This window comes from Anthonomus grandis, chromosome 9, assembly GCF_022605725.1.
Source record: "Anthonomus grandis grandis chromosome 9, icAntGran1.3, whole genome shotgun sequence".
Classification (NCBI taxonomy): domain Eukaryota; kingdom Metazoa; phylum Arthropoda; class Insecta; order Coleoptera; family Curculionidae; genus Anthonomus; species Anthonomus grandis.
The window spans coordinates 17,017,589-17,030,054 of NC_065554.1; the positions used below are offsets into that span (position 1 = coordinate 17,017,589).

At 32.0% G+C, this 12,466-nt stretch overlaps 2 protein-coding genes across 4 annotated transcripts; one reads left to right on the forward strand and one right to left on the reverse strand.

Moving 5' to 3' along the window:
- Positions 1-1,729: 1,729 nt before the first annotated feature.
- Positions 1,730-4,673, reverse strand: LOC126740465 (uncharacterized). The gene is made up of 6 exons (XM_050446497.1): positions 4,538-4,673; positions 4,342-4,474; positions 2,436-2,858; positions 2,188-2,382; positions 1,960-2,133; positions 1,730-1,909 (listed from the first exon to the last, which is right to left on the reverse strand). Exons 1-6 carry the CDS (start codon positions 4,547-4,549, stop codon positions 1,809-1,811), a joined length of 1,038 nt encoding a protein of 345 aa, XP_050302454.1. The 5' UTR covers positions 4,550-4,673; the 3' UTR covers positions 1,730-1,808.
- A 523-nt stretch (positions 4,674-5,196) lies between these two features.
- LOC126740360 (heterogeneous nuclear ribonucleoprotein A3-like) lies at positions 5,197-9,831 on the forward strand. 3 transcript variants are annotated; one of them, XM_050446338.1, is made up of 5 exons: positions 5,197-5,348; positions 7,138-7,313; positions 7,445-7,584; positions 7,651-7,755; positions 9,652-9,831. In XM_050446338.1, exons 1-5 carry the CDS (start codon positions 5,331-5,333, stop codon positions 9,747-9,749), a joined length of 537 nt encoding a protein of 178 aa, XP_050302295.1. In that variant the 5' UTR covers positions 5,197-5,330; the 3' UTR covers positions 9,750-9,831. The 3 variants fall into 3 exon arrangements, with proteins under 3 accessions (XP_050302295.1, XP_050302297.1, XP_050302296.1); XM_050446339.1 differs by having other exon boundaries at positions 5,320-5,452; XM_050446340.1 differs by lacking the exon at positions 7,651-7,755 and having other exon boundaries at positions 5,198-5,348.
- Positions 9,832-12,466: the final 2,635 nt, after the last annotated feature.

The following is a 12,466-nucleotide window of genomic DNA, read 5'->3' on the forward strand; positions in this document are numbered from 1 at the left end:
TTGAACCTTGCATCAAATTTTACATGGCTAATAAGCAGAGTTAAGGATAAGGAGGACGAGACAACCGTTTATTTATTACTCTTGTAATATGGGTTAGAAAACTTTGCAATAATTCAAAATGGCAGCAATACGAAGCTCATGAGAATTCAGGACATTTTGAATTAGTTTTATTAGCCTTATGGGAAAGTTTGAAAAAAAATCCGTTGTGCTATACTCTGTCGATCTTCCTTTTAATGTCTAGAGTCCTTTTAATGTCTAAGGTCCTTTGGGTTCGGTTTAGGGTGTCTATGGGGCTTTGTTGGAATCTACACAGTTGTTGTGTGGAACCTCCTTCGGGGGTGCTGAGGTGAGATTCTGGAAAGGATTATTTTCTCTTGTATTTTCCCAAGTATTGGTAGTAGTGTCCAGTTCTGTAGGAAAACTTTTCCGGGTTTGGGTAGTACTATTATTTTTGCCTGTTTCCAGGGAATTCGGTAAAATGGAAAGTTTTAATGATTGATTATAGATATGTTTCATGTCTATTACAGTGTTATCCGGTAATTTTTTTATTATCGAGTTGTGTAATTTATCTATTCCTGGAGCTTTTTGTTTTTTAGACCTTTTATAATTTGAAGTTTTGTTGTTTGTTAAGGGTCTAATGGGTGGTTTTTGATTTGTCTACTTTTCTTTCTATTTTTATTTTATGATCTATATCATCGCGTGGTGATGTGTTTAGCTTAAGTATTTTTCCTTTTTATTATTATAAAAATTCCGTATTCCTACATTGATTGCTTCCTATTTAGGTCTGCTGCTTTTTTCTTAAGTTGGGGATTTAGTGTGAGTAAGTATTGTTTTTTGAAGTAGTTCCTTTTTTTGATTTCTGCTGGGCTTCTTGGTTTGCGTGTATCAGCGTTATTTGTTTAGATGCTGCTTCATATGCATTTTTGACGTTTGTTGTTAACTTCTTTGCTGCTGTAACTAAATATGCTTGGTTCTGGAGATCGGAAATAGGAGATTGGGATTTTAGAATGTCTATGATTTGTGATGGTTTTTGTTAAATTATTTATTGGAATATTTATGTTTGTGTGCTATATTGCATAGAATTGGAGTGGAGTGTGGTCTGATTCTGCGAGATCTTCTAGATTTTTAATGGGAATATGGAAATTTATATTTTTGATAAGGCCAATATCAATAATGTCGGTTAAAGTTTCGAAATAGGATTTGAATTATTTGAATTCATTATTTTCCCTGTCGCATTTGTTCTTTTACAGCCTTAAAGAGTGTTTTTGGAGTTTAGCTCTCCTGCGATTATTATTGAGTTGTTTTGTTGCAAAAAAAGCTTTTTGAGTGTTCTTTTGTTAGTGTTTCTCTTGGTGGTTTGTATGCTGAGACGATTATTATTATTATTTTCTTTATCAATTTGGATGTTAATTAAAATTTGCTTAGATTTATAATTTTGCTTTTAGTTGTCTTTTGGGATGAGTATCAGCGACCCTTCCTTTTTCCCCCTGCTGTAAATAGAGTTAAATTCCTTTTGTACGTAATTTGATACCATAAATCTGAAATAATAATACCAAAACTTATGTGATCCCTAAATGCCTGATTCTCTAAGAAGACCAGGAATATTTTAATTTTTTGGATATATAATTTATACAGATTTAAGAAACTCTGAGGTCATTTCAATATCACCGGGTCAGACATACTGGGGCTACTCTACGTAGGTTTATGAGTTCTTTGAGAAACTATAGTATTAATTACAAAGCGTTTAATAGTATAACTTAAAAATTAATTTAAAAAATTATTTTAATAAATTATTACACATGAATAAACTATGAGGCAAATCGAAAATGTCGTATATCAGAGCTTCTACTTCGGAAAGTCCCTACGTCTTGTTGCCTTCCATAGTAACGGTTATTTGGAGGCCTTCGATCTAAAAGGAATCAATATGAATTATAAACTCTGTTACCCAATTTTATATACCTTTAAAGTATGGATCCGTAATAGGATCATAATCTTCATGTACCGGTTTAATTTGGTCTGAATAAATTATATCCCCTGGATCAATGGTAGTTGTTGGAATTGTGGTTGAGACATATGGAGGACTTGTTCCTCCTTGTGGGCGATTATAATTATTAAAAGGCTTATTTGAACTACCTGTAAAATTAAAGTATATTTATTGAGAAGCATAAAGTTACAGTGTAGTATTACCAGCAGGATTAAATAATTGTGGTCGCTGTGAAAACTGAAAATCATTGAAATTTGGCAATATAGACTGAAAGCTTTGACCAATAGCTGGGATTGTCCCTATGAAAGTTTGAATGCCTTGAGAAAACCCGTTGGCCACCTGTGGTGGTGAAGGAAAAATCCCCGCAAAAGGGCCATTATACGGAGCAGTACTAGCACCTAAAATATAATATAGTCTGACATATATAGCGCATTAGCTCATGTTAACATGCCTTCATTGTCATTATTTCCTCCGAAAATACCTCCAGGTCTATTAAAAATTCCTCCGCCCAATGGCTTGTGGGGCTTATGTCCCCCTCCACCTCCAAAGGAGCCTAATCCTCCTGGTTTATGACCTCCATTTCCACCGATTATCCCTTCAAACCCATTTTCATGACCACCTGGCTTATGGAGAATCGGCTTATGATGCCCTCCTAATGGTTTATGCCCAATTTGACTTAAGTTATCCGATATAGGCTTATTAATTTGGGAAGGAGTATGCGCGGGATAGTTGCCGCCTCCTCCGCAGTTAATATTGTAGTGGTAGTTTTGTTCAAAATTGAAATATTGTAAGTCGAAAAAGGTTCTGCCTAATTCTTCACTTCTTGGTCTGCTATAGCCACCTCCAAAATTACATGGAGAGTTACCCCCATTGCCTACAAATAAGTTGCAATTCCTATTAAATCAAGCTTAACAGTCGAATATATTGTAATTTGTTTCAATATTTTCAATTCATTTATTTAAGTACTGATATAATTTGTAGCTGTAAAATGTAAATATTTTTTTTACAATTAAATGTCATAAATATCTTGTTCTTGGAAAAATTCGAAACTAAAACTAAAGTAATTTTTTAATGAATTTTTAATAAATTGAAATTAGCTTTTGTATATTTTCACAATCGCAGATAGGATTGTATGCCGTGATATTGCGTCAAGACAGACAAAATAGCGGCGGCATTTTAAGAAATCAGGAAATTTATAACTCCGCCATTTTATTTAGGATTCTATGGTATTAGATTAAATGCTTTAATAGTAAGTAGGTTGCTTCCACTAATTTTTTAATATTTTGAAAAATATTATTTTAAAAGCAAGTCAGAATTAATTTAAAATCAACTTGGAGCAGCGTCATAACTTAAGCCGGGGTAATTTCCATATATTTTAAAACAATTAACAATTTTAAGATCCTTAATAAGGCTTCGGCTTCAAGGAAACATTATCTTTTTTGCAAATTCGACGCCCTGTACAAAGCGTACACGGCGTTTCAAATTTGAGGGTGACCAGTTGGATCTCGGAAGCCGTAAATTAAAGTTACAAGGTCGATTAAATTATGAAAAATTTGCGTGACTTATTGTTTTTCGAAATATCGTTTAAATATTTGAAATATTTCTGAAGAAAACCAAAACATAAAATTCAAAAAAACCTTTTTTTTGTGACGTCATAGAGCAAAATAAGGTACATATTTATGGCAATATGTATTGCTCTACATAATAGTGACTCATTGATTATATGACGTTTCGCTTTGCGTCGACCATTTTTTTTAAAATAATTTAAGCTTAAATAGTTATTTAATTACCGATTATGTAAATGGAGCAGACTGGCTTAATAAATTTATTTTGAGTGTAAAACTCTAACAACATTTACATAACGTGAGAAAGAAAATAAGAAGGGTTTTTTAATTTTAATTTTTTTATCTCCAAGACTATTTGAAATATTTAATTATCAACAATTGACTTATCTATAAATAAATCTAAATAAAAAAAATCTTATAGTATAAATGGTAGTTTTGCTCTAGAATTAGCTCATCTACGTTACTTTAAGACTCAGGATGCCAACATTTTCTTAGATGTATCCTGAAAATCCGAAATTTTATTAAAATTAGACCATTCATTTAGTTTACACATGGCCTTAAAAACTTAATATGGTAATTATTTGTTTAATTACTAAAAAAACAAAATGCTATATACTAGGTCGACGTCAAACGTTAGTACTAACCACGTTTAAAGCTAATTTAAATAATTTAATATATTTATTAATTAATTGATATAAAAAAATTGTCAAAATTCATTCAATATTATCCTAAAAAACTTTAAAAACTAAAAAATAAATAACGGCTATTATAACACGTACAGCTTAACCTTACCTGAGTATCCTGGTCTTTTCTTTCGCTTCCCGTTTCTTCTTTCCTCTTCATAAAAACTATTTCCCAAAAACTTACTGTTTTCAGTATTTGAACATTTCGCAATATGTAAGAATAAACAGATACTTAAAAAGATCTGCAAATTTTCAAAAAAAATGTAAATTAATTCAGCTCTTATGTTAGATTTTTTTTTACTAACCTTAAGCCACATTTTCAATTAAAAGTGATAAAATAAATAAAATTAAACTAATTAAACAACTGTTTTGAATACATGCTTCTGCATTACTGAAATCTCAGATTTGCGAACTTTACGTGGGTATTCTCTGAAGAAAGTAAATTGCAAAATAGTGGTAAAGGATATGTTATATAATATTTGTGTCAGTTATAAGAATTCTTTATAAAAAAAAAGATATGATATTTTATGTTAGTTACGGATTTTTTGACAATGAATTGAATTTTCTTTCAATAAAAAATTGGGTCATGGTCGTTTAAGGTGGACCTCTCCTAAAATTGAAAATGCCAATAAAATGTTAATATATTATGATATAATTTTTCGTACTATTGTGTTGGTGTATTAGGTCATTGAAAATATATATACTCTACAAAAATTGCGTGGGAAAATTGCGTTTAACATTAAATTGACTGACCACATAAAGATATAATTCATTAGTCATTCAATATGAATATTTTGGAGACATACGAAAAATATTTCCAATATTTACGTAATTAACAGCACGTAAAGTTTAATACTGTTTACCGAAAAAAAGTCTTAAGTTATACACCATATAAAGTATTACATAAGTCAGCCGAAATTATACATGGAAAAACAAGCCATTACATGCGTTTTCCGTTCTGAAAAAAAATATATATTTACCCAAGTGAAGCTTTTGCAACTTTTAAGAGTTACAGGTGGATTTGTTCCATGTTAAGTTTGTTTTAATTTTAAATAAACCATTAAACCATTACGAATCACACGGGTAGTGGGAGAAACCATGTATACACTATGCAAGGTTAGACATATTGATATATATAAAATCGTGTTTGGGATAAGGTCTTAGTTTTAAAAAGTGTGATTTTGGTAGTGTGTAAAAAGCCCAAAATGTATTTGCATTTTGTAAGTAAATAAAATACATACTTTTCTTAATTTCGTGTACTGTAGAAAAGTAGGTGTTGAGTAGTTTTTCGGGTGTTTTTTAATATTTTTAAATCCAAAGTGAGCAACTTAAGTTTTAAAAGAGGCAACAACATTATTATTTACATTTTTTGTGGAACCCTAATCCAACATTTTATAAAGATAAAGCCTTATTAAAATTAATTGTTCTTTTAAATACATTTCTTTTGCACAATAGATTGTGCGAAGGACAGTATAAATAACATATGCCCTTAATTATTAGAACAAAACAGAGAATAGAAAATTTGCTCTCTAATATTTTGCTTTATTTCAACTGTAATATTAAATGTTTTAATTCTCCTGCTCTTTGTTTACTGTCATTGTCTTGGTGTAAATGAACCTTTTATCTCATTTTTTTTTTGATTTTTGATTTTGTTTATTAGCTTTGCTCTCCATTCCTGCTGATTGTTTGAGGGTTATAATATTATTAAAAAAAATGTCTACGAGTTTTTCTGTGGAGCATATTGTTAAAGCATTCTGCTTAACTTTTCTTAAAAATCCTCTATTATCCTAATCATTCAAAATATTTTTAGCTTTATTTCGCAATAATACTTTAAGTTTACAGCGTTCGAGGAGACTTTGAATTGTAAAGTGGTTTATACTGATCGTTTTTAGCCAATTTGTCTGAAAGATTTTCTATCTCGAAAATTTGTCTGCATTAATTTTGATATATGAATATGCATGCAGTCTATAGTACATGCAGTATAATGTAAAAGTATTTTAACGATTTATAATACAACTTATGGTGTATTTTCTTTGACAAAACGTTCTTAAGTATTGACGTTTCTAACGCAAAAGGTGTTGGAAAATAAACGCCAAAGATATTGGAAAATGAACCCTGTTTAACTACAATTTTTAAAAAATACTCTTTTCCAAAAAAGGGGTGGGTTAATTATGCTTTTTCTTCACAAGGGGGTTTATTATCGGCCATTTTTAATGTCTGTATTTATATCATGCCTTATTAACTCGTTACAAACACTTTATATTTGCCATTAGTTCTGAGTTTAACAATGGATGCTTTCATAGCAGCTCTTCGTTCAATAATTAATATGAAATTAAAGCAGTATAATGAGGAATACATTTGTACATTGTTGGAGCTTATTTAAATTATGTAGATATTTGAATAGTTTAAGCAGTTATTAGCGCCAATGATGGCCATCAGAAAAGGAAAAACTAGTTTGGCATGGTCTAGTCGATGAGAGATTTCCTGAGATGTTTTCATCGGTTTTAACCAGCGACGTCCAAAAAAAAAACTTCTATAGGTATAATAAAATGGCAAAGCTTTGATAAAGAGAAAGGGAATCGCAAATTGTGTTTTCCCTGGATTTGCAAAATCTACTTGGCCTAAATATCGTTGACTTTACATCTACTCAACTGCTTCAATATTACTAAATTTGGACTATTAAGGTGATAAGGTAATAGAAGAATACACATATGCAAAATATTTTCTGATGTAACAAGAACAATAATCGCGATTAATATATTTTTCAAAATTTATCAAACTTGTCTAGTTCTATGCCAACTTTATGTTAAGAAACACTTAAAATCATGATAAAAAATACCCCATAAGGGCAAGTCAACAAACACAAGAGAAATGTATAAAAACTCAATTTTGAAAACCTTTTCAGGTTTTTCTACTTTTGGCCACCCTCACAGTTAGCGCCTATGCTGGAGGCTACGGTCTTTTAGGAGGTACGTTAGGAGGCTATGACAGATATGACTATGGAGGATCTTATGGCACTGCTTCGTCGAGCTATGGCGGCTACTACAACAGACCTTCATATTATAGCGGTGGATATCCCAGGTAATTCAACATATTAGGTGGTTATTAAATTTATATCACCTAATTGTATTATCGTAAGTTCTATAGGGATAGGAATAACTAATTACTGCTTGTATGAGCTTATCCAAAATACATTTTTGTTTATATTTTAGCACCATAGGAGGAGGCAGCTACTATAGCACTGGCTCTTACTATCCCGATAGATATGATAGTTATGGAAACTATGGAAGCTATGGAAATAGGTATGGAGGATACGATAACGGTTACAGGCCTGGATACTACAATAGAATAGGTATGTGAATTGTGTATAGCTATATTCCAAAAGATTACATACTTATAAGTAGAAAACATATTTTAGAAACAGTTTCAGAAGAACCTGGTGTGGTAGAGATAGGTAATAGAAGAATTGAATTTATTAGAAGTTCTACTTCTAGCTATGATAATTATGAGTCTAGTTCTACAGGTAAAATGTATATCTGTATTGGACTTAAACGCATGATGCATTTATGTATATTTATTGTTTCATGCATGCACTATGTTATAAATCATTCGTAGAACTAGGAGGGGTTTATTAGAGGAGATTTTGAATTTTCCTATGCAAAGCATTATGGTCCAGATTTGTCGAAAATAAATGTGTATGTGATCGCATGTAGGGAGCACTAAAGCATAATGTTTAAGTGCGCTCTACAGGTGACAGCATGTAGGAGAGTCACAGATTTTCGTTAATTTCTAGACTACTTAAATTAATAATAATTAAGTGCTAACTCCTCTACTTTACCTTCTTTCATGGAATCTTGATGAAAAGAAAGTATTTGTTCAATGTTTGGCCTGCTTTCAATATTGAAATTTAAATAATAAGTATATATATGTTTTAAAAGCTTTATTTTGCCTAAATACATTACTATTGGAATTAACTTTAAAGTTACTCATATAACATCATAATTTTACCAATTCTATATCTACATATTTTTGGTATGTTTTGCTAGTACTCGGAAATACCCAGGCAGCAAAAAATCTTGTTGTCTTGTCTTGAAGACGCCATTGTAGTGCCTAAGAATCAAGATGACGAATATGTCATTAGGCGTCATCACCATTTCGAAATGAATTGCAAAACATTTTAGTCAAAACGTTGTTATAATACAGGTAACATAATTTTAGTATTTTTATGCCATGAGTTTAACTTGCTACCTGGGTATTTATTTTAAGCTATTTACTTGTAAGTTTTAATGTATACAGGTTGGGAAATCGATTATTAAGCATAAAAAGGTGCTTAAAGGCGAAACATGGCAACGCGCACGCACGCATTAAGGCATTTCTAAAATATTTTTCTGATGCAGGCTTTACATACATTAGTGTTCAACCCACAGATGTAAATAGCTCCGCACGCAGATGTAAATAGCTGCGGAGCTATTTACATCTGTGGTTCGAACCACATAGAATCGTTATCTATCTGATAATTAAAGCATTATTCTAATAGTAATTAAAATAAAAATATAAGCTCTGATAAAACTAGAAAAGTTTAAACACTCTAGAAAAATAAAATGGAAATTCTTAAGAATCAATTCTTTAAATAAGGATACAAACAGGCCTCCTTCTTTGGCTAAACAATATTGAATAAGTTAACCTCTCATAAAAGCTATTTTGTCTTCCAAAGCCATCCCAGGTCTAAATCAGAAAGGATTTAAATGGCAAGAAGATCTTGGTGCTTTGTTTGAAGCAACTTAAGTTATTTTTGGGCGTTTAAAGTACCAATATTAAAAAATGGCTCTATAATATCCGAAACATTCGATTTTTGAGGATATACAATGGATACGAAATTGAAATTGTGCTCATTTTCCTGAGACCAATATCAAACAACGGAACATTTGTATCTATATTTTTTCCAAATACTGGTAACAGTTTTATGGCCCGTAGCTCCTCTCCAACACTTCTACTTGATCGTGTTAAATCCACTTCTAGGGAAGTACATAAACTACTCCTTCTACTCGTTTTTCCCCTTAGACCCTTTCGATAGAAGTTTCTTGCACTTGAGTGTGGCCTTTATGACAATTTTGAAGGGAAAAGGATGTCTCAATATTCGAAACCACATTTAAAATAGGTTTTCGAATCAGTCTATTTTCAAATGTAATTGAAAACAAATCCCTTCATTGTACTGCTGAACTGCCACACAGAAAACTGAGGCTGTCGATATTATTGATATTCTAAAAAATAAAAACAGCAAATACCTATCAGACGACCGGAGCCAGCCGGTCATCGGCGGGAGGAAGCGGTGTAGCCATTATTTTGAATAATGCGTAATGTTCAATTCCCCAACCTGTATATGGATTAAGGTAAATAAATTATAAAATATTTTTTTTAGGATTTTCTTCTGGATATGATGGTATTGGAGGAGATCGGACAAATTACTTAGGAGGTAGGCCATATGGATATAGAAGCAGTTACTTTTATAGAAAATAAGTTGCTTACATTTAGTAGTTAAGGTTTGAACCCCATTGTCAAATATTGTATTTATTAAATTGGTAGTGTTAATGTATAATAATGTTGAATTTTATTACTCCTAAGAAATCTTAATATTGGAACATAAAGGCCATTGCCCGGGAACGAAAACGGAAATGAGAATTATTTGTAGATTTTCAATCAACGCCAATAATAGGGATTTTCGTATTATCTGAGAAGATGTTTTTTTCTCCTCTTCTGTTAAAACATAACTACGTTTGGCAATGACTATCAAATATTTGGCCCATGGAGAATAATTTCCAGTATATGTCCTGGGAGTTTTAAAGTATGACACTCCATTGTCCAAAAACATACTAGAAACATATGAAGCCATATGGAAAATATTTCATTCCATATATTTAAAAACACCCTTAATATTAAATGCCCTTAGTACCAAATTCTATAATAGACAGATTTTTCCAACTACTCTGGGAGATATTAGTGGGAAACATATTTTAATTACAAACATCATTTCATTATCGTTTTATTGGCATGTTGTGATTCAGATTGAAAATTTACAAGGGTGGACATTGGAGCCTATGGCTCTGAACATCCTTTATGTTATATTAATCATGTGGTGGGTTTTGTCACATTCGAAATGCATCATTTTCATTTGCTCTGGAAAGAAATGGTAACGAGAAAGTTGAAATTCGGCCTCGTAGAACTTTCTTGTTACCGTTCCAGGAATTTTTCACGTTCTCGTTAGCGGGAAGCAGCGGTGCATGCGTATATTAGAAATACTGTATTTTATTTATTAAGTAATTTATTTATTTATTAATGGGCTTAACGCAATATTACAAAAATTATAGAAATTAAAAAAAAATGCACTAAACCTAACCAATAACTAATATACCATATTACTAAATCTTCAGAACGAAACATAAATATCACAATATTTCAGAGACTCATAGATAACGTTTATAAAGTTAGACAGTGTTAATAGGAAAGTTAAAGCCTTTCCTGTCTGGTCGAGTCCCAAAGCAGTCCACTCGATGGCCAACCTAATAGTTCTTGCTAAACAGGAATTGTGATCATAATTCGTGTGGTGTAAAATGAAACTGCCTAGTTTGTCTGTGTTGAACATATTTTTAAGTAAAAGGCAAAAGATTATAGAATAAAGAATATTTAAAACCTTTAAGTCTTTATATTTGCGACGAGTTTCCAGACTTTAAGAGACCTTTTTCTAGAATTTAGGGATGACTAATTGTTGGTAATTAAACTAATCTAGAAAATTAATAAGCCGTCCATTCTGTTTAAAAGCCACATATCCTAGAAATTGTGTTGCACACTTTCAAATTCATGAATATGATCACTAAAGTAAGGGACCAATAACAAGAACAGTACTGAAGATGTAAACGTACCAGTGAACAATATAGCAAGCAGAAGGCAGCAATATTATTTAAAAAAAACACGAGAACACCTTTTTATAAAACCAAGCATTTGGAACGATTTAGTTACTACATTTGAAATATGTGGAGTGAAGCTCAGATCGACCGTCAAGTAAAACCCTTAGATCCGTGATTTGATTTGATTCTTAAATTTCTTCTTTAAATCTGACTGAAGCTTAAAGCAGTAATCTGTGGTCAAACAACGAAAGAATGTTAAATCATTAGCGAAGAGGGGAAAAGAGCTGTAATGAAAGCACTCCGAGATATCATTTACATAAAGGTTGAACAACAGAGGCCCCATGTGATGAGATCCTTGTGAAACATCAGACAATAATCTCATGTTATACATAACCAAGCATGTGTTTGATCAGTTAGGTAAGTCTTAAACAATTTCAAGATAGGGCCGACAATGCCTGCTTTCATAGGTATATACAATAAAAACCCATGATTTACTCTGTCTTGGCCTTGAAGGCCTTGGAGTGTACAAAGCATGTTCTTGACTGATTGACTCCTCTCCCCCACGGACTCAATCAAGAAGGCAACAAAAGAAAGCACACTTAATTCAGCAGCCACTCAGCAATGAAACTAAATTGCTGATCCAATAATTGCAGATCAAGTGTAAGCAGCTCACAAACAAATCCTTCAAACATTTTTAAGATAATACTGGGAATACCTATTGGTCTTTAGTTGTTGCCTTGTGAATTGTCACCACTTTTCGAAATTGGTGTTATAAAACTTGTCTTCCAGTAGCAAAGAAATTATAATTGTTCTGACAGTGCCCCTCTGCTAGTGAGCAATCAATAAACCATATTAAGGATGTGCGATACGATACGATTTTCTCGAGTACCGGTATTTTTTCTTTCGATACTCGATATTTTGTACCGGTACTTTAACGTACGATACGGTCCGATCCGTTTGAGTTTCATGCAGTACCTATCGTATCCCGTATCGAAGAATGCTATGAAATAAATTTAATTTAATTAAAAAGATACCACATAAATTAATATGAATGAAGCAGTGAAGCACGGATTTACTCCTGTTTCCTTCTGTTTATGTTTATCCGTAGTGTTGGCAGATGCAACCCATTTTCTGAACGCCTATTTTCAAAGGCTGATGCGATAATGGATGAATGCCGTAACAGACTTCTTGGAGATAGACTTTCAAGGCTAGTCCAGTCCATACCAGTCCGCGCTAATTTAACATTTAAAAAAAATATATATATTTAGTTAAATCGTACCGGTACTTGGAATATCGGTACTGAACTTGTCGATATTGTAACCAACCGAAATA